The sequence below is a fragment of the Dermacentor albipictus genome, chromosome 8 (assembly GCF_038994185.2).
Source record: "Dermacentor albipictus isolate Rhodes 1998 colony chromosome 8, USDA_Dalb.pri_finalv2, whole genome shotgun sequence".
NCBI lineage: Eukaryota > Metazoa > Arthropoda > Arachnida > Ixodida > Ixodidae > Dermacentor > Dermacentor albipictus.
The window spans coordinates 47,279,193-47,304,708 of record NC_091828.1 but is presented as its reverse complement, the minus strand read 5'-3'; the positions used below and the strand labels follow the sequence as shown (position 1 = coordinate 47,304,708).

The window sequence follows — 25,516 nt, the reverse complement described above, 5'->3', positions numbered from 1 at the left end:
ACGACGCGATTGTTCCGTCAGGTCGACCCACTAATGCCAGAAGACAAGTAGGTGCGTCTGTTAATGCGAGGCGTAAAAGAACAGCTTTTCGCGGGCCTCGTGCGCAATCCTCCTACCACCGTGTCTCAGTTCGTTCGTGAGGCAACAGTCATGGAACATATACTTCGGCAGCAGTATGAGCGCAAGACCACCATGACTGCTGCACGCTCTCTTTTACCTGCGAATGATGACAGGCAGTTCCTTACCGAAGTAATATGGCGGATTGTTCGATATCTGCAGAAGTCTTATGAATTGGCTCCGGCACCTCAGAGTGCCGCGGCTCTTACGGACGTCTTTCGCGAGGAAATCTGCAAAATGGCTCACCCCTCGCCACCAACACGTACTGAACCTCCCACGTTCTCGTACGCGGATGCCCTTCTGCTTTGCGAGCCATCGATGGGCCGTTTCTCGCAGCCACCGGCAGAGATTCGTTGACGATTGCAAGTTCAATCCACCGCACGAATCTGCAAGCAGCCTTTCATGCTGGTTCGCGCAAGTCTACCGTATGGCGCGCTCCGAACAACAGTCTGTTGTGCTACCACTGTGGAGAGGCTGGTTGCGCGAAGCTCATTCGAGGCTATTCCAGACACTGTATGTTGGGAACAGTTACTATGATTATTATTCATTTTCTTATCATTCACCACTTTTCAAGAACGACTCCACGATAACTCTCGCGGACCCATCCTATGTTCTGTAGCACCTGGGAGGTGTTAGCGGCTCTAAAGTTTCGTATTCAAAAGTTGTTTTTAGGGAATCCCAGTGCGGCGCAGAAGTACAGGAAAGAGCAAGCTCGGAAGTTTGCTGAGAAGCAGAAAGATGCGACCAAACGCAGCACAATGAATGTTTAATCGCCGATTCATGTTGCCGTCACCGCAAACCATGGGGATGTACAAGGTCCGTCATTCGACTGCGCGCGGAAATGACGGCACTTTAGTGGAAAAGGCTGGAGGGTTACTGATAGAAAAACACTGGCTTCATCAACTGTCAATCACCTCTTGATAGGCGTATGTCGTCGTACAGGTTCCGCAGAAAGGGAACTCCAAAGCACACGACGGAAGCGTTCACCTGGAACTGACAAGTTCACGCTGTACCTCATGAGCACATCACACAACAACCGCGTTTACATAAAACGCACGCACTCAGCGTGTGAGAGCGCGCAGCGCACCCATGCGCATCCTCAGAACACATATATATGCGCACCAACCCAACAACCTTCAGGCATTCTGAGCCTACAAAGAAGGTCCAAGAGATCGAATAAAAGGGCGGCGTAAAGTCATGTGACCGACTACGAGCAAATCAGAGCAAAACGTGCATGCAACAGACAGTGGTGATTCGACTGGGAAAGGCAGTCGCTTTCTATGGCAGTGGTTGCAGCCGTTGCAGAGGTTGCAGCACTCGGGTTCCTCGACATGTTCGGAGAGCGAACGTAGAGCACGATTGATTCGGTACACCTTGTGGTAGGTGGTAATGACCAGCTCTTCCGGCGCTATGCTTACCGCTTTGCGACATTTTATCCGGATATGCTTGTGCAGTTTCCGTCGCTCATTGCAACTTCTACATTTATCGTCTGCATTGGAAGGTTGAACCTGAGGGCGGTAGCTTCACGTTACTGGCCGAAATGTCTTTTAGGAAGAGCGTGCGCTGAAGGCAGCCGTAGTAGACACTTAACGTTCTGCGATATGATCTCACAGTACGTCTTGGAATGTGCTTGTTGGTCCCACATATGGCCGGTATGGGACATCCCGCTGCAAACCGCCTTCGGATATTCATAAGCTAGTTTTGCGATTTTTCACACCCAAGAAGTTCAATTGTGCGGATGTCTGTCTTAAATAGGACATCCTGAAGTTAATGGCCTAATGTTATCCACTGGACGTCCTAACCGGGATAAGGAAGTTTGGACCCAATCGGGATGTCCAGAGGATATTCGTGGATTAGTAGGTAAGCTCGACGGATGCAAGAAGGGAACCATTTCCCGCACTTCGCCCGATTTAAAACTTACATAAAGAGAAATGAAAAATAAGGATGTCCGGCAAGCACTTGAAGCGCGCATAATCCTTGAAACCAAATCTGGCACTCGCCTTCCAGGGGTTGGCAATGCAACCATCCGTAGTTTGAATGTGTCACGACACGCGCTGTGCTGATCACTTGGGTCAGCAGAAGACTCTGGCTGGCGTTGTGGAATGCTTTTGGCTGTCTCGCATGCGCGCCGATGTGGGCCTACGTGTTATTCTGCACTATTTGTCAACCTCGTGGTGTCTTCACACAGCTACAACTTGTGCCGTTATAAGTAATCAATCCTCCTAACGTACCGTTCGATATCCCGGGCATTGATTACATGGGCCCATTTGCTTGTAAGAAGCATGGTAACAAATTTTTCATTGTGACCACAGATTACCTTTCTAAGTGGGTAGCAGTTCCAGCCGTCTATGATTCTGCAGCCGTTCTCGCCATGAACTTTTTAACGAGTGCATCACATTTCTGTATGGCACACCAAAGTTGCTCATTTCCAACCGTGGCGCGGCTTTTATGTCGCGTGCCTTGGAAACTTTTGGGTCTGAAGACGCAATACGACAAGTTGCAGCGTCCTCTCAACAACCACAAACGAATGTATAGGCGAGCGCACTAACCGAACCATAAAAGATGTTATTTCTTTCCCACACTCGACGACTAAGATGACTACATCGCTGCTGCGGTTTTCGCTCTAAGCACGACCCAGCATGAAGTCACTCGCGCCACACCGTTTCAGCAGCTCTACAGGAGGACGCCAAGGTTACCGTAGGAACACTCTCTTGGCTTCTACACGTCTCTGCAAGAACGCCCCGCAAAAGTGGTCTCTGCGCGAGCCTCGCCTGCGAGCTCGACTAGTTGCAGCATCGAGCGCAACGCAGTACGCCTTCTAAACAGCGCCGTGCTGACTCTTTCCGACCAGACGATTTAGTCATGGTTCCACAGTCACTGCGCTTATCTCGGCGCTGTACAAAATTCTCACCTTGTTTTTCTTGCCCCAGCTTTGTTGTGGAAGCTTTAGGTTCTAGGATGCTCCGTTTAGCTTCTTTCGCCGTCGCCGGAACCTCACGACGACAACGAAAGTGACGGCAGCATTGTGCCTACAGTGTCCACGTAATTCTTATCGCAGTAAAATAAATACAGTAACCGGAACTTTCTTTTACGCTACACAGCTTCCGCTTGCCTAAATTGATGGACTACATGAACATGCGCCGTAACAATTTTTTTTATTTGGCTCCATAGTTTCGTTTACGCAGTCAAAGAAAGTGTACATGATTTTAAATGAACGAACTATAGGCAGTATTAGGTCGAGAGTATGACGGAAGCCCGTTTGGTCCATATGACGATAACTTAAAAGGAAGAGGTTTGGACGTGGACCAAAACGGTTTAAGAATAAAATTTCCGCTCTGGCTCCCCCACGGGAGCCGCACGAGGAGAATATGTACAAGGTTCCCGTTTTAGTGCCGGAATGTAAATATATTTTACACCAGTTTGGTTGTGGTCCGGATCTCTTTCTTTTCAATGTATACGCAGTATTCACACGAATCACCATGCGTCAAACTCCTATCCTGTGTTTAGCCTCCGCTGCGTTGCTGGAGGTAAGCCACTCGAAATCACGCGTAGATTTTCAACCCGCAGGCTCTCCAACGATATGGCGCTTTCAATGACGGCATATTTATCAAGTCTTAATACATATTCACATATATACTGTGGATAAAAGTTGAAGGAAACAAGTACACAGGGAAGAAGGGACAAAACAAGTGTTTTTATTTTCTTGTCATGTTTTTTTCTGCGACATAGATGATATTCTACCTATTTATTCGTGCACGTGGCAAAGATATAGTTGAAAGTCAGCGCCGCACCTTCTCTCTTTTGTTTCAGTGTACGTGTTTCGTTGCGATCTTCGGCCACAACGCATACATAACGACTGGCTCAAATTTTAATTCTTCACACATGCAATTGGCATATTAAAGAAATGGTTAGCTTTGCCTGAAAGGTGGATCGCCAAAAGCGAGGTTTACCGCGGCGATGGAGCTCCTCGGACCATCGTCTTAACATTACGCAGAGGTGACACTTCGACTCGACGCTGCATGCGCGGTAGCTACTGATGCGCAGCGGAAACTGCGGCCTGGCAAATACCAGGGGTCTGAAAATGCTCGCGTGACTTGCGCTGCCGGCGGTGAACACCGATGAACCCCAATATGGAAAACCTAGGGTGAAGCTTCCACGTTTGTGAGCGCGCAGTAGGTGTACCAGATAGCTGCAGCCCAAGGTGTGCTGGCTGTTGTGCTGCTACGTAACACGGACGCTTGTGTGCATTGCGCATAACGATTACGCCAGCAGCGGAAGGCAGAGCCGCCCTGGCTCTTCTGACGAGCCGATCGAGCGAAGCATATGGTTGCATCTAACTAGCATAGTCCTTTTTGCAGCCAAACGCGCTGCGCGTCGTTACCATTTTCCGTAACGCGCTTACGTAACGAGGCACCAAACACGCCCCTTCTCGCGCTCATAGCTTGCAGCAAAAGAAATGCACCATTAGGGAAGCGCGCAACACAAGCTCTATTCCTCGAGCTAAATTAAATTCCGGGATTTCCCCATAGGTACTTGCCCTCCCTATCTTTTACAGCGGATCAGATCGTGTGGCACCCTGAGGTCGCTGGCTGCGCATGCAACATATGCTCCGGGACATCAGGGCGACGCTGTGCAGTGCGTGGTTACGTGACATGTAAATATAGCGGACCGCCAGGTTGCCCAGCTAAATGTATATCCTGTCGAGGGCGGCGTACCTTGTCCTTCCGCCACAAACTAAGTGTCAGGCACTGGTGAGTTTTCGCTGCAGGCCTTGCTGATCTCTCTTAACTGATTGACGGTAAGCTGCCGGATTTCTTGCGCAGTCAGGGCAACGTCGTAGTCTCGCTCCAGCAGCTGCTTCACCTCGATGCCCATCAACGAGTCGATGCCCAGCTCGCCGAGGCTCACGGTCGGGCTCATTTTCGATGGGTCTTTGATCCCTGCACGAGATGTAGCAAGAAAAGTTTAGAAGTGTCCATAGAGCGCAGCTTCAGTGCTTTCGTCTGTGAATCAGCGTCCAGTATTTCACCTTATCTACCCTATACGGGGCACTCCTACTCACCTATCTGTGACGTAAGCTGAACTCTGGTCGTAATAATACGATTTTTCGGAAGTCTTCATCTGCAAACATTCCGCAGCTTAGTGTACGCTTTTATCCCCTGAAGCCCCAAAAATGTGTAGTTGCGCGATAAATCTTGTACATTATTTTTACCGGGCAGTGGCCTCTCACGAAACCTATAAATAAACTGTTCGGTAAAATGTAACGCGTGCATGCCTACAGTAGCATTTCCGTGCATATCGACAAATAAGCACGTCTTAAGTTTGTTCAAGCAAAGTATACTATGCTTACTAAACGCATACATAAGGTACCTCCATTCTCGTTCAATGTGACAGTTCCTTATTCTGGATTACAGAGCAATGTCAATGCTTGAGAAGTGCCTTACCTTAGCCGCGTTTTTTATCGTGAAAGGTCATAGAAAGTCTCCCTAAATATAACATCCCTTTTCCTAGAATATTTGCATTAAAGCTATATTATAACATGGAACATTGTTTCGGCATGCAACCGACTTCAAGAAGAAAAATTTTTATTTTGTTATCCCTGTTGGGTCAATATATAAAAAAGTAGAATGGCCGATGTCGACAATGGCGAACACTTCGTCTTGCTTAAGAATAGCTTTTGTAGACAGAAGCCGAGGAAGACTGATTACGGCCGTAATAACATCGCGTCATCAACGAACAAAACATTGCGCTTTCAGAAGCGCCATTTTGGTAACGCCCCGAAACATGTAAATCTAACTTACAAATCATTACGCAGGTATATATTGAAGTATGCAACTCTCATCTGGAACTAAACCGAAGTAAGCGTCAGTAAATGCTTGAGTCCCTTTAAACTTTGTGCCGCCACAATAATTCCTGCTTCATATTCATGTAGCATCATCATTTCATCTCCCAAAGCCGAGTGTAACCAATCACCTTTGTATAGATACGGGCATGTTGGGAGTATAAGACTATGTTTTCAATGTATATACAAGCAGAGACAATGGGGTTAGAATGGCTGACTTGTAACAACACGCAGCAGCAAGCTTCTCGCGATCTCCTTCTTCTTCTCTCTCTTATTTTATTCTTCCATAACAGGACCCCGGGTGGTGAAGCGCCGTCTCGGTGCATCGTAGGCGAAGAACTTCAAGCGAAGTATAGCTTCAGCCATGAAACCAGCACGACGTCAGCAGGCGGCGGACTTGAGGATGGATGACGTCGTAACAGCGCGATCTATAATTGATGTCGTTAACTTGACGTAGGACTTCTTAAGACCGTCCACTCTTAAGCAAAATTACACCCTTTTGCCACACAACAATAATCATCATCTCTCTTGTCCGCATTTCCTTCCCTTAAGGCGGCGAACCCGATACTTCACAGTAACGAACGGCATGCGCGTTATCAGCATGACATACCATTCCCCAGAGGAAAGTAGCGGGCGTGGCGTTTTCAGGAAAGGAAACGCAGGCAAGGCAGATGACGATTGTTGTTGTGTGCGAAAGATACACCACAAAGGGTGTAACTTTGCGTAAGAGTGTATGTAGCGAGAGAGAAGCTTCTGGGAGAGGCCGACCCGACGACATGGGGACCCAAGCAGCACCCAAGCACCTCGGGTGAACTTAACATCGCGATGGCACCCGGCGTAACGCTCTATTTGCAGATGCTGCGAGGCTAATAAGCGAGATCGGGCTACTTGACGGGTGTGTGAGCGCGATCGATGACTTCACGCGCGTACTCAGTGGCAACGCGGGGCACAGAAGGTAGGATGGTGTCAAATGGCAAAGTGGGGTCGCGACCATACAAAAGATAATAGGATGAATATCCTGCCGTGTCCTGTCGGGACGAGTTATACACGAATGTGACGTAGGCCAGGGTGGCATCCCAGTCGTGGTGATCGTTGGAAACGTACATTGACAGCATCTATGTGAGTGTTTGGTTGAGACGTTCCGTAAGACCCTTAGTTTGTGGGTGGTAGGCGGTGAACAGCTTGTAATCGGTGGCACAAGAGTGGAGCAGGTCGTACGCAACTCGAGACAAGAACGAACGGCCGCGGGCTGCAAGTAACTCTCAAGGCGCACCGTGCTGGAGAATGACGTCGTGAAGGAGAAAATCGGCGCCGTCAGTTGCGCAACTAGTCGGCAGCGCCTTTGCTATCGCGTAGCGTGTCGCGTAATCAGTAGCGACAGCGATCCACTTATTTCCTATAGTTGTCGGAAAAGGGCTAAGCAGGTCAAGGCCTACGCCAAAGAATGGTTCAGAGGGAGGGAACTTCAATTGGGTGGAGTCGGCCGACAGGTGGCAGGGGAGGTTTCTTCCGGCGCAGACACAATTCCCAAGTTGCGAAATAACGACGCACAGAGCGGTAGAGACCCAACCAGAAGAACCGGCGTCGTACGCGGTCGTATGTATGCAAAACTCCAAGGTGTCCCGCCGTCGGTGCATGGTGAAGTTGTTCAAGTAGGACGGATCGCAGATGACGAGGAAGGACAAGGAGCACCTCAGGGCCATCAGGGTTGATATTGCGGCAGTAGAGGATGCCGCATTGCAGCACGTACATGCTGTACGTGCTGTCGGGGTCCCCAGATTGCACTCCGGCGATGATGGACAGTAAGGATGCGTCGCGTTGTTCAGCCCGCATGTCGGTCATGTCAGTCAAAGCCATCACGCAGGTTACCAGATCATGCGCACCAGGATCGGGAGGATCCACGGGGTGACGCGAGAGGCAGTCAGCGTACTTGTGCAGACCTGTAGACTTATAGCAGACCACAAATGAAAATTCTTAGAGCCGCAAAGCCCAGCGACCAAGCTCCTGTGGAGTCCCGGGGGAAGACAGCCAGCAGAAGGCGTGCCTGTAACGGCCGAAAACGTGCGGCTGTACAAATATGGCCGGGCCTTGGCAACAGCCCAAACTAAAGCCAAGCAGTCCCGCTCGGTGATGGAATAATTTCTCAGCGTGTGACAGCAGGCGGCTGGCGTGAGCTATTACGCACTCGGTACCATTCTGCTCTTGGGCGAGAACAGCACCGATACCCTGGCCACTTGCGTGAGAGTGGACTTCGGTCGGTGCAGATGGATCAAGGTGGACAAGTATGGGAGGCGTGGTCAGAAACCTGGTGAGAGCGGCGAACGCGTGAGCTTGCTCAGGGCCCCATGATAATGGCATGTTCTTCTTGAGAAACTGTGTCAAAGGCCGAGCAACATCGGCGAAGGTTTTGAGGAAACGGCGAAAGTAAGAACACAGGCCGGACGAAGCAGCGCACGTCAGAAGCAGAACGTGGTACTGGGAAACTGCATACCACGCGAACTTTTTCTGGAACTGCTTGGACATCGGATGCGACAACGAGGTGTCGCAACACGGTAATCTGACGGCACCCGTATTGACATTTCATGGAGTTAATTTGGAGTCCGGTTTTTCGGAAGACCGCAAGAATGGCAGCGAGTCGTGTAAGGTGGCTACCGAACGAGGGAGAAAAACAATAACATCGTCATGGTAACAGAGACACGTGGTGCATTTGCAGCCTCGTAGAAGAGAGCCCATTATACGTTAAATTATTGCGGGAGCATTGCATGGGCATGGCTTTGAACTGATATAAGCCATCCGGCTTGATGAAGGCCGTCTTCTTGCGGTCCATTTCATCAACTGAAATCTGCCAGTAGACGCATCGAAGATTGATGGACGAGTAGTATTTAGCTCCATGCAAGCAGTTCAAGGCGTCATCGATGCGTGGTTGTGGCCAGACGTCCTTTCGGGTGATCTTGTTTAAATGACGGTAAACGACGCAAGAACGCCAGGTACATTTTTTCTCACAAGGGCGACAGGCGAAGCCCAAGGGCTGGGTGACGGTTCGATGACTCCTATACGGGGCATTTTCTCCACTTCTGACTGGTTGACTCGATGTTCAGCATGCGATACATGATAGCGACGCCGACGAATACGATTCGTGCCTCCAGTGTTGATACGGTGGTGAATAACAGATGTTTGTCCTAAAGGCTTGTCGCCCAAATCAAAGATGTCAAGGTACGATTCGAGGAGGAGACGTATGTCCGTGGTCTGTGCAGACGTTAGGTCAGGTGCAATCATTTCCGCCAAGTCATCCGTTATGAAACCAGAGCTGTGAGCTGCAATTGGTGCTTAGAAACCGCTCTCGGCATTCAATGTCAATGTCAAATTCGGAAGTATTAGAAACGCTGGCCAAGAACATGACAGCTGGAAGCACTTAAGGGCACAGGCAAAAATTCGGAAGTAGAAGAACGACGTTGTTATTAGTAATCGTCACCAGCGTATGCCGAAGAGCATCGTTCCGGTTAAAAAAAACACGTCGATGATGGGGCGAAGGACATATTCACCGTCGGGAATCTGTGGCTGTGCGGTGAAAGCGACGTAAATGCGTGCCTCAGGTGACAGACGCACATCTTGAAGCGAACACAAGTGTGGTGGAGTGGTGCTCAGAGCATAGGCGACTTGAAGCAGTTCGAACTGAAGAACCCAGGCTGCGCAGTCGATGATATCGGAATGGGTGGATCAAAAGTGCAATCCAAGAATAATGTCCCGAAGGCAGTTGTCGATCACAGCTAAAAGAACAGAAGTAGGGCGGCCCGCTTTACTTATACGCGCTGCACACATCCAAGTACAACCAGCACGCCGCCGTCGATTACTAGAAGCCCTCGGGCAGCTGCCGGGGTGAGGACCTTCTTGGAACGTCACGTAGGCTAGCACTCCTCACAGGTACGCGGCCTCCTGTGTAGACGAGTGCATAGACAGGTAAGCCATCTATTTTAACGTCAATTACAGATCTCTTTGTGGGCACAGACAGAGGATTTGCTGCAGTAGTGGACAATGCAGCACCACCTCCGAGGGCTAAATTTCTTATGTTTTCGCAAGGCTGCGGTCAAAAGCCACATGGGACGAAAGGCGACGTGCGTGCGGCAAACGGGAAGCTGGGCGAGGCGTTTGCGGTTAGCGAGACTGGCGTCCACGCGGAGATCATGAACGACTGTACCACGTGTTCCTGGCAGAGTTGTCGGCGCTGTTAGAAACGTTGGTGGGCGAAACATTGCGGGCATTTCCAATAAAACAGCTCAGGTTGTTCGCCGTGCGAGGTGTTGAGGGCCACGAGTTGCGACAGTATCTGGCGACATGTTTAATGCGGCGACAGGTGAAACATATCGGCTGGCTGTCCGCGATTCTCCGCTCAGTCGGGTTTCGATAACGCGCAGAGAAGTGTCGGGGTGGAGCGAAAATAGTAGAAGGGCGTTCGATGGGGCTTTGGTGTTCGTGACAGCACAGACACAATGTAGGTCAAAGTTTTCAAGTTACTGTCGAACTATGGCTTGCACGAGGGGAACTTAAAAAGGGTAACATCAGGGCTACACGAGCAGAAAGCTGAGGGCGCCATCGAGTCCAGTTCGCGTCGAACGATTCGCAGCAGGCCCCCTGATGGTGACACGTGCTGCTGTACGGGCTGATCTTCACACGTCGACGTTGCGGCAGTATTGGGAAGTCTGGTGAATGGGTGCAGGACGCGTCGGCTTTTGGCCTGCCTGAATTGTCGGCACTCTTTGATGATAACATCAGCTGTAGAGCAGCTTTTGCATATGAGCAAATTAAAGGCGTCGTCAGCAATTCCCTTGAGCACATGCCCTACCTTCTCAGCTTCTGTCTTGTCATGATCGGCTTTACGAGAAAGCGTCAGCATGTCCTGGACATACGAACCATAAAACATAGGGCATGAGAGGCCAGTTTCTGCTCAACTTTACGACCGGCTGGTTTACCGAACAACTCTGTTAATTTCTCTTTGCTTTGGTCCCGGCTGGTCAGCTCATCTTCATGGTTCTCGAACCACACCTTTGCCGTGCCTCTTAGGTAGAACAACGGGTTAGCTAGCATAAGCGTAGGGTCCTATCTGTTGATTCTACTTACACGTTCCTACATAGCCACCCACTCACTCTTCAACGTCGGCGCTATGAGTCCCGTAGGAAGTTCCGGGATCCTAGGGTTGCACAACCACAACCGAAGGGGACAGCGACGTAGCGGGCGATCGTGACGTTGGACGTGGCGACGACGTTGATCCCGAGTGCTCGCCGTCAGTCATGGTGTGGATGGTGATGCGACGTCCACTGCGGAGCTCCGTTTCCAGCTGTGGTACCCCGCACCTCCACCAATATGTTACGGGGATGTTGGCAGTATAAAACTGTATTCGCAATGTATATACAAGCTTAGTCAATGGGGTAAAAATGGCTGACTAGTAGTAAAACGCAGCAGCCAGGTCTCGCGATCTTCTCTCTCTTCTTTCGTTCCTCTGTAACCGTATTTTAGCTCGCGCATTGGAACTCTGTCTTTCTTTTATGAGTTATTTCGTTCTTATTCGTCCGCCTTACATTATCTCTCGCATTACATTATCTAACCGCAATGGCAATGCATTAAAATTTACTTGCTGGTGTGCGCGCTTAAAAAAAATAGTGCTTGATTCTTTTCCCCAGAGCAGCCAGACTGGGATGGCCTTTTCCATAACATCGCTACTGTCACGTGCTGTTTAAGCTTCATGCTGAGCGTAAGATGTGTGCTTTCTCGCGGAATCATTGCGACAATTATGCTTTCTTGAGCACAAACTCACCTGTTACATAATACTTTCTCAGCTGTAATAGGAATTTGACAATGCGTTAACGATAAAAAGAACTACAATTACCATACATTTAGGTGGAAAGCCATCAGCACTCACCAAGTATATGAACCAAGCTCTGAACGAGATCTCGCTTGTCGATGCTGTCTGAAGCTGAAGACTGGTTTTTCTTGACAAAGCACGACACGACGGGGTGACTTTGGCTCAGGAAGTAGTCCAACACCTCCAAACAAGAATTTATTGGCTGTGGCAAAAGTCCAGCAACTGATGCGTCATCGCCGAATACATCGTGGACTACGCCAACGTCTCCGATAGGGCCCCACTGTATGGCCAAGCCTAAAAATACAAGCAATAATAAAATACACTCATTTTTTAAGCATTGAAATTTTTATAACAGCTTTTCTATACGCTGTAGCTGTGCACTATTGACATGTTATCGCTTGCCTAAGAATGTTTACACTGTAGAGATCTTCCGTTCAAAACAGAACCACGGATTTCAAACAATGCCGTGTCTAGACTTCATAAAAATTGTTGTTATATTATATAGGGAAACAGGTGTTTTGCAATTCCTAATTGTGGTCAAATGGAGCGGGAAGGACGCTTGAAGACGGTTTTACTAAGTATTAGTCAGGCGTACGTGAAGCTGCGTACAAGCTGCCTTGTGTGAGACAACTAGCGGCGACCAATATTTCTCTCGCCCACATAGCCTAGGTGAACACGCGCATATAAACATTGTTCTAAGTTTTCAAAACAGCCATATTGCGCGATATGCTTTTTCAAATGTTCTAATCCTCAGTATAATTGAAATACTTCACAACACATTTCAGCAGGTGGTTTCTGGCGTTCGGAGTATGCAAAATGTTACACAGTGTTTTCCATTCCACAGATGAATACACATGCCTCTCGTTTTAAGCAGAGCATTTTACAACAGCTTCTATATTGCCTCCTGCCATTTCTCCTGACTGGCTGTGAAGCTATGCAAAAATTACTAGCAAGAAAATGTAACCGATAATTCTGCCAAACAATTAACCTAAGCTAATGAACATTTCTGGATGGTACCTTTAGGGGTGCAAAGGCTGTTCTACTGTTCCCTGTGTTTCCGACTTCGACTGTCCCTTTGTGTCGGTTTGTGGATGTTTAAGGGGCATGAAACCGTATACAAGATTTAAAGATGTTTATATCATCGGGCACTGATAACAAATAATTCTGAAATATTAATAACACGTCAGCTTTGTCCCGCGAAATATAGTGCCACATTTTTCAGCACTCTTTGTAACTTATCTACTGCCCACTGAGGGGGATAAAGCAAAGGTAACCCTACATTTAATTATGGTAACCCCCATTCACATGAAAACTACGGCGATAATTATTACCATGTGTCAGTTGCAAGCTTTTCGAGTACATCAATGCCTCGCACATCTGTATTTATTTGAGACAATAACTCTTGATTCACAACTCGCGTTAATAACATGCTTTAATACTGCGAATTTCATTCCTGCGCCTTTGGGGCAAAAGCTATGCGTGTGCGCGCACCCATGTCACGGAATGTGACAGCACTTATACTAGCCAGTATTTAACATTTTTTTTTCTCATTCATTTTAAATTTAACGCCTGCTTCTCGGCCAGTTCCCCACTTTGGATATGTGCCGTAGTATGGAAATCAGCGTCGCAGTCAGCACGCTGCACTGATCTCAAAGAGCTGGTTGACTCCGGCACGATTGAAGCTTGTGCGATTGTGGCCTAAGGTTAGAACGTTGGGCTGCTGTGCACCGGGTCGAGGTTTGAGCCCAGCACTGGGCACGTGATTCCATCTTCTATGAGTGTCAAGTATTCGGCAAGACCGCAGAGACCCTCCAATTCACCAGCGATCGCAGCCTGATAATGTACGCTAGGTTCGCCAAATACTTTCGCTGTATTATGGTATCGTAGCGGAAATGTCACAACTCAGTCAAAATACGCCCTATTTTATGCGGCGGACTCACATTAGCGTCAACTGCTATTGTAAAGGTTATAAGGATATTGCATTCATTTTTAACGATTTTTTAAATGGTAAGATGTCACACATAGTTTAGTCTTTCTGAATGTTGTAACGGTACCGGCGGTGAAGCAGACTCGATAAACAGGTAAGAACAGAGCGAGAAACCCGATATGGGCGCTAACACTGTGATATAGCGCGATTCACGAGACCGCAGTTCGCAGTAACAATGAAACCTTTTAATAAACCGAGCTCACGTTGGGATACAATATGTCGCTGAGTTATCGCGACACATTTATAGGTAGCATGCTCTTCAATTGGCCAGGCTACCGAGAGGTGGTCGCTAAGGGAAACGGCGGTACAACGGTGTATTGTAGTTGACAAAAATGAGGGGTAATACTTGTGATGTAGTAGGTGCAATGAGCGTCAGACACCGAACAAGGTTTTGAATACACAATTATTATTTGTAGTGATTCTGTGGCGCTTCCACCCAAATCGATATCAAAGTCTAGCTATGTGCCACACAACCTATCAACACATTAGGTGTTCGAAAATGACTGACAAGTTTCCTTTGCGGGATAGGCAAGGCATACGTGAGAAGCAATGTGACGCAGAGTGAGTGAGCTTTCAGCATAAAATCAACATCTTTATCAGCTGTCGCCTATGTCTTCAAGCATGATATCTCTTGTATCTTTAAGTCGGTTGTTATTCCAGATTCTCCTGCCGGTTTTCCCCGGGTTACGCCGTACAAGGCCCTCCTAAGTTCATTGCTAGTTATAGAAGGAGCCTAATAATAATAATATTTGGGGTTTTACGTGCCAAAACCACTTTCTGATTATGAGGCACGCCGTAGTGGAGGACTCCGGAAATTCGGACCACCTGGGGTTCGTTAACGTGCACCTAAATCTAAGCACACGGGTGTTTTCGCATTTCGCCCCCATCGAAATGCGGCCGCCGTGGCCGGGATTCGATCCCGCGACCTCGTGCTCAGCAGCCCAACACCATAGCCACTGAGCAACCACGGCGGGTCTAGAAGGAGCCTCAACATCGCGTTCATCACTCCTTCGAATGGAGGTAGCGTAGCTGCTCTACGTACTGAGCAGGTCAGTATAAAAATGTTCTGTTGCTGTTTGTATATCGGTGGCATTGCTGATGACATGAGCCTGCTTACCTTCTAGCGCACATATATTGTGCTATTCCTAGTTGTCTATTGTCTCATTACATGCTGTTGGCATATTTTAGTGCTTGTTCAATCTTTCTTACGTTGTAATATAGAACATCCCTTACTTTCTTCTTGATGAGAAGTTTTGGCAGTTCTACGAATTATATCTCATCTCTTGAGTTTTCCACTTTCATGCCTTGTCTGCTTTCACGTGATAGCGTCGGTCTCCTCGCTCTTGCAGAGCGCTGGCTGCCCACTGTTGCGTGACGTAAGCAGAATGTCGACTCGTGGGGCGCCCCTCTGGGCACCCTGCGGAATACCGGGGTCATTGCCGCATGCTCTGATAGATGAGATTTATCGTGTCGATGTTCCGCGGGTAATCGCAATTTTCCATATACAATAGTTGAGTGGACCTGTATGAAGAGCTTGCTTCAATATTCCCATTACGACGAGCATGCTGAAAAGTTTATAGAATAGTTATTGAATCATCTTGTTTATCCACTAATTACTACGTGTCACTTGTCACCCCCTGGGGACAAGTGACATACTTTGATAATTTCTTTGTTTCCTACGCTTGCAGCAGAAATACGAGCCTCGAATTGTGTTTTTGTTTAGTGGCATAACAAAACCTACAGTTTCTAGAACCATATCCTGTGGACCAGTTAATCCGATCGCAATTATAATGCAGTTTAGTTATCTGACCATACTGTAAAAGTTCATTGGACGGACGAAATTTTCCTTCCCGGGATTCTGGGCCAGGAACTCCCTGAAAAGGTGACGCAGTGATGTTGCATTTTACCTTCGAACCATCATAACTAACGCTGGTTTGAGCAGGTCACTTGACACTAAGGCAATTCAACTCACCAGGGAGTCCATCCGCAACCCGACGCTCGCAAAGACGCTCCATGACGGAGTTCGCGAAGCCGTAGTTTGTCTGGCCAACGTTGCCGCGACCACAGGCCACGGAGGAGAAAACGATGAAGTGGTCGAGCTCAGGACAACCCCTTCGCGACACGTCGTCGAGACACTGAGTTCCCAGAAATTTTGGCTTGCACACATCGGCGAACATCTCGGGCGACTGGTTCTCAATCAAGGCGTCGCGAAGAACCTGTAAATATAAAATGAAAAAACCGGCCTTTCAAGCACATGAGCGAAAGTGCAGCGGTATTGACAAAGTTTTCATAAACTGCTCATTGCTACATATTTCAGTGACTTCCCATGATACCTTTGCGTGAGCATAACTAAGACATATAGATACATCAAAGACAAGAAGCTAATGATAGCGGACCGTAGCAGCAGTAGAAGTTCGATAGAAAGTCACGAGTTTGATCTCGGTAGCGCTCTGGTATGATACCACCACATCACAATGAACGAATGTGCATTGTTTTGTGGCGCAAGGGGCAAGGTATGGCGCAAGAGCACCATGACTGATAATGTTGTGTTAAACACTGATTGGTGAGTTGCGATGATGGGATGTAACTTGGCTGTTAAGTGGCCTAAGAACAATCACTATGGCAGAAGCGTAAAACGATATATAGTGTAAAGTTAAGACAGTGAGACATGTAGTGGTCTATGGGTATATTACAGATGATATGTGATCATGGGGCTAAAATGCAAGAATATGGAAATAGCACGTATGCTTCCTGAATGTATTTCAGCCCAAATGCTGGAAGGCAAGTGCTTTCTTTTAATGCAGCTACCGCAGCAGAAACCTCTAATAAGAGGCTGTGCTACGGATTTCCTGGGGCTATAACATGAAAACTATGTACATCTTTAAAAATTCGAACAAGTATTGATATTTAAAGAGAAGATCTATACCTGTGATCTTTAGACGATGAAATAGAATTTGCTGCCCGTGTGGTAATGGAAGATGCTTTCTTCTATTAGAGTCTAATTCAGTGCATTGCAGCAGGATGTGAAGCATGAAAAGTGGCTCACCACATTTATCACACGTGGGTACATCATCACTGTACAACAGGTATGCGTGTGTGCTGTATATGCATCTTATCCTAAGTCTGCAAAGTGTTACCCATACCGGTACGTGTTTCGGGAGGCTCGATCCACCAGTGACAATCTCATACGTATCGAGACAAGTATCCGTGAAGCTTTTGTTCATAAATAGTTTTTGTTATCTGTATTCCTTGGTATGGACAAAGCCTACGATACTACGTGGCGATTTGTGATATTGAGAGACCTCTCACACTTAGGTAGGAGCGGTAATATGTTCAATATTTCAATGTTATTGATAGGTATCTGTCTAATCGCACATTCCATGTTCGAGTGGGCAATGTTTTGTCACAGAAACTTGTAAAGGTAACTGGAGTGCCTCAGGGTGGGATGCTCGGCTGCATGCTCTTTATATAAAAATGAATTATCTTCGTCTACACGTATCCCGTAACATCTTCTACTCAACATATGTTGACGATGTGCAGATAGGATTTCAATCAAGTTCTCTCGAAATGTGCGAACGACAGGTCCAGCTTGGTCTTAACATGGTCTCCAAATGCGCTGATGAGAATGGGTTCAGAATGAACCCACAAAAAAAGCCCCTATGTCGTTTTCTCTAGAAGAAGAGGCCTACACCCGGACCCTGAAATTGTGTTGTAGGGTGAGCGTCTGCCTGTAAACAAGGAACATAAATTTTTAGGCACCACATCAAAAAATTGTCGTAAATACGTCTAGCAAAGTCTTACTGCATACCTTGAAGCATTCTTGTAACGAGACCAATTAGAAAGACCATTTCGCAGAAGTATACGATCACGCGTGTGTAAACGCGACGGAAGCTCGCAAAAAATGTAACGTTGTCTGGGCGCCAGCATTGGGTTCAACAGAGCGCTGTCATATGTCTGCCGATCGAATTCACTTGGACGTGCATCGTGTACAGGAATACGACGTAAAAACCAGCAAATCACATCAGGCACATCTAGATCGATCAATGACGGTATTTCAACGAGACACCTTTAAACTATTGTTCCACTGGTGCTTCTTCCAAAAGGATCCTTTATTATTGTTTGGTGCGTTTGCAAACAGCGTCAGAAGTGGTGGCTGCTTTCCATCTGGGTTAATTCTCTATATCATTAGGACTCCGTGCCCAAAATGTAAAAAAAGAATTGTGGGGTTTTACGCGGCAAAACAAAGATTTTATTATGAGGCACGCCGTAGTAGGGCACTCCAGAAATTTTGACCAAGTGGGCTACGTTAATGTGCACCTTAATCTATGCATACAAGTGTTTTCGCATGCCGCCACGAAAGAAATGCGGCTGCGAGGCCGGGATTCGATCCCAGTACGTTGTGCTGAGTAGCCCAGTACCATAGCCGCTAAGCCACTGTCGATGGGCCCCGCAATGTGTAAGTGCAATGCATCACGAATTTCATTCTCTTTAACGGCGATATCATTACGACGTACTTGCCGTCAGCGCAATTTCTGGGTTGTCATGGTGAATTGGCAAGGAAACGATATGAGCAAGCAGTGAAGAAGTAACTAAATTTCATTTCGCGGAAGGCTCGCTTATCGATACCGTACGCCATATTTTAGTTACCAACTGTTCGGGTAGGAAACGGCATATTTCGTCGTGCATGCAAGGTACGTAGATCCTGCTTCACATTTCGGGTCCCTATTTAGTACTCTCCAGGAGTTCATGAGGTCCTACTGGCGTTAATCGGAGCGTTTATAGGCAGCAGCAGAGTTCACATTCATTGAGAACCTGACGATGTTGGGAGCCACACCTACAATACTGCGTTGTACCTTCATTCTGTGACTATGCGCTCGAAAAAAATAGTCCCTTAGAGGACGAAAGTTTTCAGCACGAACATGACGAGCAAGGGAGAAAGCACACGAGGCCGCACTAGTGCTTCTTCATGTGTTTCCTTTCTGTCCTTGTCTTGTGCGCGCTGAAAACTCTGCCCTTTCCCTAGAGGCTTCGATATTGAAAGGAGTTTGCCTCCGCCGTGGGAACACAGCAATGACGGGAAGTAAGCGGCAGGACCGTCCGCACAAGTTTTCGTGGAATTTGACTGTGTCAGGCTCGTCACTGAACATCGTCTATACCTTGGCGAACGAGCCAACTCACTAAGTCTAAAATTCCGGATAACCAGTGACTCGAAGGACTCCCACTGATTACAAGAAAGTGCGAGTCTGAATCAGCGAAGTGGTAGTTGTTTCACTTGTTAAGCTGCTTATAGAGGCCGTGCAGGCCATGAAGCCTCAGCTGGAAATTTTTCCATCAGTTCGTCTCTTTAGCTGTTTAGGAATGCGTCTACAGGATGCACATAGAGTTCTAAGTCACATATATAATTATGCGACTGTAGAAGGCATGAGACCTACACACAGGCTTCAGCTTGAAACTCAATGGCTCAAGGTGAGCAGCTACAAGCCTGAACCTCAATTTATGCCAGCAAATGGAGCTTGCATTCAACCGTGCGATTTTAAGTGAGAGTGAATCACGTGTGCATCGATTTGATTTTGTGTCTATATCAGACAGCATGGGCGCTATAACGTAAAATCAACCTTCCGCGACTGGATAAAAACTATTTTGGAACACCACACTTCACCTGTCTGTCACGCAACGTCACGAAAACCGCGATTGCTCCCCATCAGATATGACGTGTACACACTGATTATGCGTAATTTGACCGACGAAAACAAAGATAGGTAGTTTCCATTCGACGCCTTTTCCCCATTAGCCCTCGGCTATTGGTGAAATGTTTTCGGGCTGTGCCCACTTCACCTGCCTGTCACGCGACGTCACAAAACGGCAAAAACTCACGGCGTCAAAGGGACGTGTACGCGTTAAAGATGTATTAGCATGCCGAAGAAAAGGGAATTTCGTTCTGAATAGCTGTAGGCTGCCGCGTTCCGAAAGGAATAAAACATGGCTGCCGCCGATCGCTGAGGCACTGGCTACTCGCACCTGCCGGAGAGCATGGGTTGATTTGCGTGTAATAAAGCTTTTTGCGTATCCGTGTAACGTTTTGGAGAACCTTCGGCACGTTTACGATCTCGTTATGCCAAGTCTTCTTTGCTGAGGATCCGTTCTAGTGTCATTCTTTAGCTTCCGTGGCATGCCACCGCGATTGTCAACGAGCCACCGCAAGCTAAGTAAGGGAAAGCGGACCAATCGCCGACGCCGGCACCACCGTCTTCATCCGATTATCTATGTGCAGTTCACTGGCTAGGCCCCATCGAATCTCTCTCCACTTGAGCGTGCTTTGTGCCTCTTGCAAGTCAATTAGATAAGAGAAGCCGCTCACTGTAGGCAATGTTGTTCGTTTTTCAAGCACACAAAAGGGACATCCTGTGAACGAAGGGAGCGTTTCATCGGTTTGTTCAAAAAACCCTGCCTGCCTGATGCTTTCGTCCGCGGTTACGCAAACTTGACGTCAGGACATTGCAATAAAAACATATTGGAATAGTATTACGTTAAACGGCCCCATATTCCAGTGAGTTCACGTGATCGCGATTTATTCTGTCTCTATCCATAAGCAGAATCCTGTGAAAACTTTAAGATTAATTAAGGACATGCAAATATGGAACATGCACGCAGTTTTCCAAATTAAACACGCTTCGTTAGCCACTAAACTGCTGTGGCTTTTGAATGCGTCAAGACTAGCGAACACAGCAACTGGTCGATATTATTGGAATATTATACATGGCGTGTTTGTAGGGGGGTTCTAAGTATATAAGGTATAGGCGACAATAATATAATAATATGGTGACAACACGCCGCTATAAAATATAAATTTACTGGAGAGATTACATAGCCAGGCAGTAATAGGAAAAAGACAAATATTTTTAGGGGAGAACGTTTTCAACCACCACCCTCATGCAAAACATGAAGACCGTCATCCAAAAAGTTGATAGCGCTTTTAAAGAACAAGCTGATGCTCGTAATTTTTGCGGCGCGATTGATTACGCTCATTTAGTCCCATAAACCATAACAGGAATGGTGATGACTATATCTGTCATGTCATTAGCATGCCTTATGTGTCGCGTGAATTAAGAGGCCTCGCCTTCTGGCTTCCGTCTGAAGAAGACGTCTGATGCGTCTCTTACGACATCGTCCGCTTCAGGCACGATCGCTTTGTTCTAAGAATACGGCCGAAAATCGTCGGTGAGGGAGAAACCATTATCTCTGACTTTGTGGCTTTCTGATGGCGTAAGTGCGCTGCATAATGTGATGTACACAGAGGTCATTACGCCATCTTACTAGGCGCCCTTGCAAAAATTACTATCAACATGACTCAGAACTCCTACCAACTTTGTATTCACTTTACTGATAGTCTATTTAGATTTACATTCGAGTATTATTTGTTCATGTACTGCCTAAATACTTCTTTCTTACTTTTGTAGAAATAATGTTTTAAAGACACCGTTAAAGACTTCCTTCTTATATTTGCATTAACAATGTCTTAAATAAATCGCTAGGAAACTTCTTTCTTACTTTAGTATAAAAATATTTTAGATACAACATTATCATATCCTCTTCCAACTTTTGTCTAACTAACATTTTCATTACTCAGTCAAAAGGCTCATTCCTTTTGTGTTAATAATGTTTTTCTATACATCATTGAAATAGTCACTTCTTTTCTCAAGGACATGCAGCTTGAGAACGTCAACACATCGAGTATTTTCTCAAAGAATGTTTAAAATGGGAAGTAAATAATTCAGAGTTTTTGATAAATTTCTCTAACACTCATTATTATAGATATATAACATGCTCCGAAATCAAGCTCCCTCTTTTATATCACCGTTCCAATCCAAGTCGGTGGCGAATTGTTGACGGAGTGCTGCCTAAATGTGTGAACAAATATGTTAGTAAACATTGGGAACTAAACATTCTAAAGGTTGTACTGGACTGGGTGAGCATGCGGTAACGTCAGCACAGTTCGAGAAAATTAGTTTTTGTTGCACCAACCGACCGGTGTGATGACAGCAGAGTACTATGCAGGCCGCACACTAGTTCATCATCATCATCATCATCATCATCATCCTGGTTACGCCCACTGCAGGACAAAGGCCTCTCCCATAGTTCTCAAACAACCCCGGTCATGTAATAATTGTGGCCATGTGGTCCCTGCAAACTTCTTAATCTCATCCGCCCACCTAACTTTCTGCCGTCCCCTGCTACGCTTCCCTTCCCTTGTAATCTGGTCCGTAACCCTAAATGACCATCGGTTATCTTACCTCCTCATTACATGTCCTAACCATGCCCATTTAGTTTTCTTGATTTCAACTAAGATATCATTACCTCGCGTTTATGCCCTCACCTAATCTGCTCTTTTCTTATCCCTTCACGTTACACCCACCATTCTTCTTTCCTTAGCTCGTTGCGTCTGCCGCATTCGTGCGGTCGTGCGGGAAACTGCAGATTTCGCCCACATAAGCACAAATTTCGGTATACAACGGGTTTTCACATGCATTTTAAACCGAAATATGCGTACCAGTCTGGGAAATTTTCAATTTTTCGCCAGACGACACGTGTGCGGTAGGCGGGTGGTGCGGCGTGCGGCTCGAGCGTAAATCGGCTCTAACGACGCACTGCCACTTCAAGACCACAAATTATAGAGAGAGAGATAGAGAAGCTAAGAGTTCAAGGTTGACCAAGGATGTGCTTAGTTGGCTACCTCACACTTGCTTTGTAACGAGGTAATCATGTCAGTGCACTCCGCGATCTAAATAGTACACCCTAAGTTGGTGCAGGTCTGTTAAAAAGAAAAAAAGAGCTGAAACTCAAAGTAACGCGGCGCTGGAACGTTACCGGTGAAACATCCAAAAAGTCTGCAAAATGCAGCTGCTACTCAGTGAGAGCAAGTGCAGAATTGAGAAGTCGCACAGGCCGAAGACCAACGAAAAATCTGAACACGTTGTAAGTGTCAACTTGTGAAAAAAAAAATGTGCTTACTCTATAAAAATTGTACCTTTGTCCCCGTCCCTATTCGCACGCTTTTGTCCCTGCCTCTTACCGAAGGCTACTTCACATCAAAGGAAATTAACAGGGCGTTTCATCAAACCATAGAAAAAGTAGCTATAAATGCCAACTGATCTACTTTTAGGCGATTGTGCCTCGATCTGAGAAAACAAATCCAAAAATAATAATTATGCTTTCATAATCTACAGTACTTTTGCTTTATAACACGACAACAAGTATCTGAGCTCCGGTAAGGATAGGCGGTCGCGTTATCGCATTCGCAATTTCGGTATTGCGCGGTACCAGGAGAAGGGATATAAAAACCATGCTTTTAACTTGCTTCGGGCACCCGAAGACCGGTAACGTCATAGCCGCCAAGAGTTGGACATGTATATCACTATAAATGTAGTACTACTTGAGAAGAATAGCTTTCAGCATTATCTTTTTTTTGTTCTTGTACAGGTGTACGACACACACTGCTATTTTGCCGCTGTTGCCACTGCCTGTAGGGCCCCAGGCCTCCTCGAGCTGCTCAATGAGCAGCTTTTTGTCTGGAGTCCATTTTTCCTTGAGGAAAATAAAACCGATTCTGATTCCTATTCTGATTCTTGCGTTGTGCGCTATGAAGCAAACTTCTTTGAAAGCGGCAAGTGCTAAAAGTTGTTCTTGTGCAAAATAGGATAATCGCATAGTTTGTCCTTTAGGACAATATTTTTTTTTCAATTTTTATGCTATTTGGAAAAAAGTCGGTCTTCAGAACAATAATTGTCTCGAAAAATAAAGCCACACAACCCCTAACTGCGTAACAAAATTAAATCGGCTGTATTATCACTTAGGTTTTTTTTCAACCTCGGCCATATCATACATTCCTCCATCTACGTGTACTTCCCGATGAAGGCGATGCGCACACAAGCGCCCGGTACACCTGCCAGCAAGAGAGCATGTATGGGTATGATTCAGCTATCGCCAGGTAGAGGGGTGTATATATAGACAAGAACGGCACCGAGAGCGGCGCTGCTGCGCCGGCGTTGAGAGCGCCGCATGCGGAGCAAAATTCTATTAGCGGTGGTACCCCTCTCCCATCTCTCGTTCGCGCCGCCTTGATTGCCTCCTGCATTGCGCGTGTTTGGGCACGTTTCGCGCCGCGCGCGGTGTGTGCGCGTGGACATTTCTTTCGAAGGGCGGTGTACAGTCTCTGTCACATTTAGGGGAAAACTCGAAGCGCAGCAGCTCGCGCGGATGCTCGAGGGGCGGGATCTTGAACGGCGTCGTCTGCTACGGCGGCGCACGCTGGCCGCATTGTCGAGAAACGTTCTACTGTCAGGTGCAGGGCGCTGATCACATCGTTACTGCGTGAAAGGAGCCGGTATTCTTTGCTAAGCGTTGCGCGACGCCCACTGATACGCCTCGAATGTAAGTTCATCGCTGCATGGCAGTCATAGACGACGTACTGATTCCATACATTCTTGACGGCCCGTTTCTGGAAGGCGACTATATATTCTAACGCGATAGGACGCCGATCCACACTGCTCGTGCTGTGCAAGAACTGCTAGAAGAGCGCGCAGTCACTCTCTTGGAGCGGCCGCCTCAATCCCCGGGCGCCAACATCATTTAAAATGTCTGGGGCTCGTTGAAAGTATCGCTGGCGCAACATCCCCTCTATCAGTCGCCCGAGGATAGGCTTCGATCCACCATCGTCAGTGACTGAGACGTGCAGCGAAAGAACACATCCCTGATCAAGTCATTCTACACTTCACTGCCTTCCAGGATGAGCGCTGTCATCGCTGCCGCTGGGGACATGACGAGATACTAACTGAAGTTCCGAGCGTGACGTGTCCAATTCCCCACTGGCGGGCAGGGTCTGTCTGGTGTAGCGAATGATTATCGAGAAAAATCACTTCCAGCTCATTGTCTGAACCTAAAACGTTCATTTAATCGTGTCCGTTTGTTTCACCGTGTTCGACTTCCATTGTTGAGTGCTTTGTTTTCCTTTCGAGTCAAACAAAGACTGAGCACGTTGCGCGCACATCGTGGTGCGTTTTGTCGCTGCTCATTACGGTAGCACACACAGTGAAGAAATATACGTGCACACGCTCAGTACTCCGGCCCTTCGAAAGAACAAATGAACCATGTTGTCAAAAGCAGTTTGTGGAACTCCATTAGCGCCAATGAAGGATCAGAGTGTGGCGACGCACAACGTTTAGTAAAGAATATCAGCTCAGTTCCCGCAGTACCGATGAAATCGGTGCACTGCCCCTGACAGTACCACGCTTCCCGAAAATGCGGCCAGCGCGCGCCGCCGTAGCAGACGACGCAGATCACGACACCGCCCCTCAAGCGTGTGCGCCTGCTCGAGCTGCTGCCGCCGCACGACTCCATTGCTTGCCGCATCGCGATGCAATACATTCCGAGTTTTCCCCTTAGTGTGAAACAAACTGCACACGCTATATTTGCCTTTAAGAAGATCGGTACGCTTGACGATTATTTTTATATGGCTGCAATGCGGCGAAAGGGCAGCGTCTGCTTAACCATGTAAGGGACGCTGAGCAGGTAATTGGAAACGACATCGTATGTGCCGCCGGAAAAATCGTCAGCACATACGATGCGGCACATACATACGGCACCTACGAGCTAAAGTCATTTTTGCAGTTTCTCACATTATGTTTGCTACAAATCCGTGTTGTCTCTGATGGCGACA

At 47.2% G+C, this 25,516-nt stretch overlaps 1 protein-coding gene across 1 annotated transcript in view; it reads right to left on the bottom strand.

Moving 5' to 3' along the window:
- Positions 1-3,811: 3,811 nt before the first annotated feature.
- The window catches only part of LOC135909727 (fatty acid synthase-like), a 140,872-nt gene continuing 119,167 nt past the window's right edge, over positions 3,812-25,516 (bottom strand). The window contains exons 22-24 of the mRNA XM_065441788.2: positions 15,776-16,019; positions 11,874-12,110; positions 3,812-5,057 (exon numbers count right to left, since the gene is read on the bottom strand). Of these exons, the coding sequence (XP_065297860.1) occupies positions 4,852-5,057; positions 11,874-12,110; positions 15,776-16,019 (687 nt within the window). The 3' untranslated portion in view covers positions 3,812-4,851. The remainder of the gene's footprint in view (positions 5,058-11,873; positions 12,111-15,775; positions 16,020-25,516) is intronic.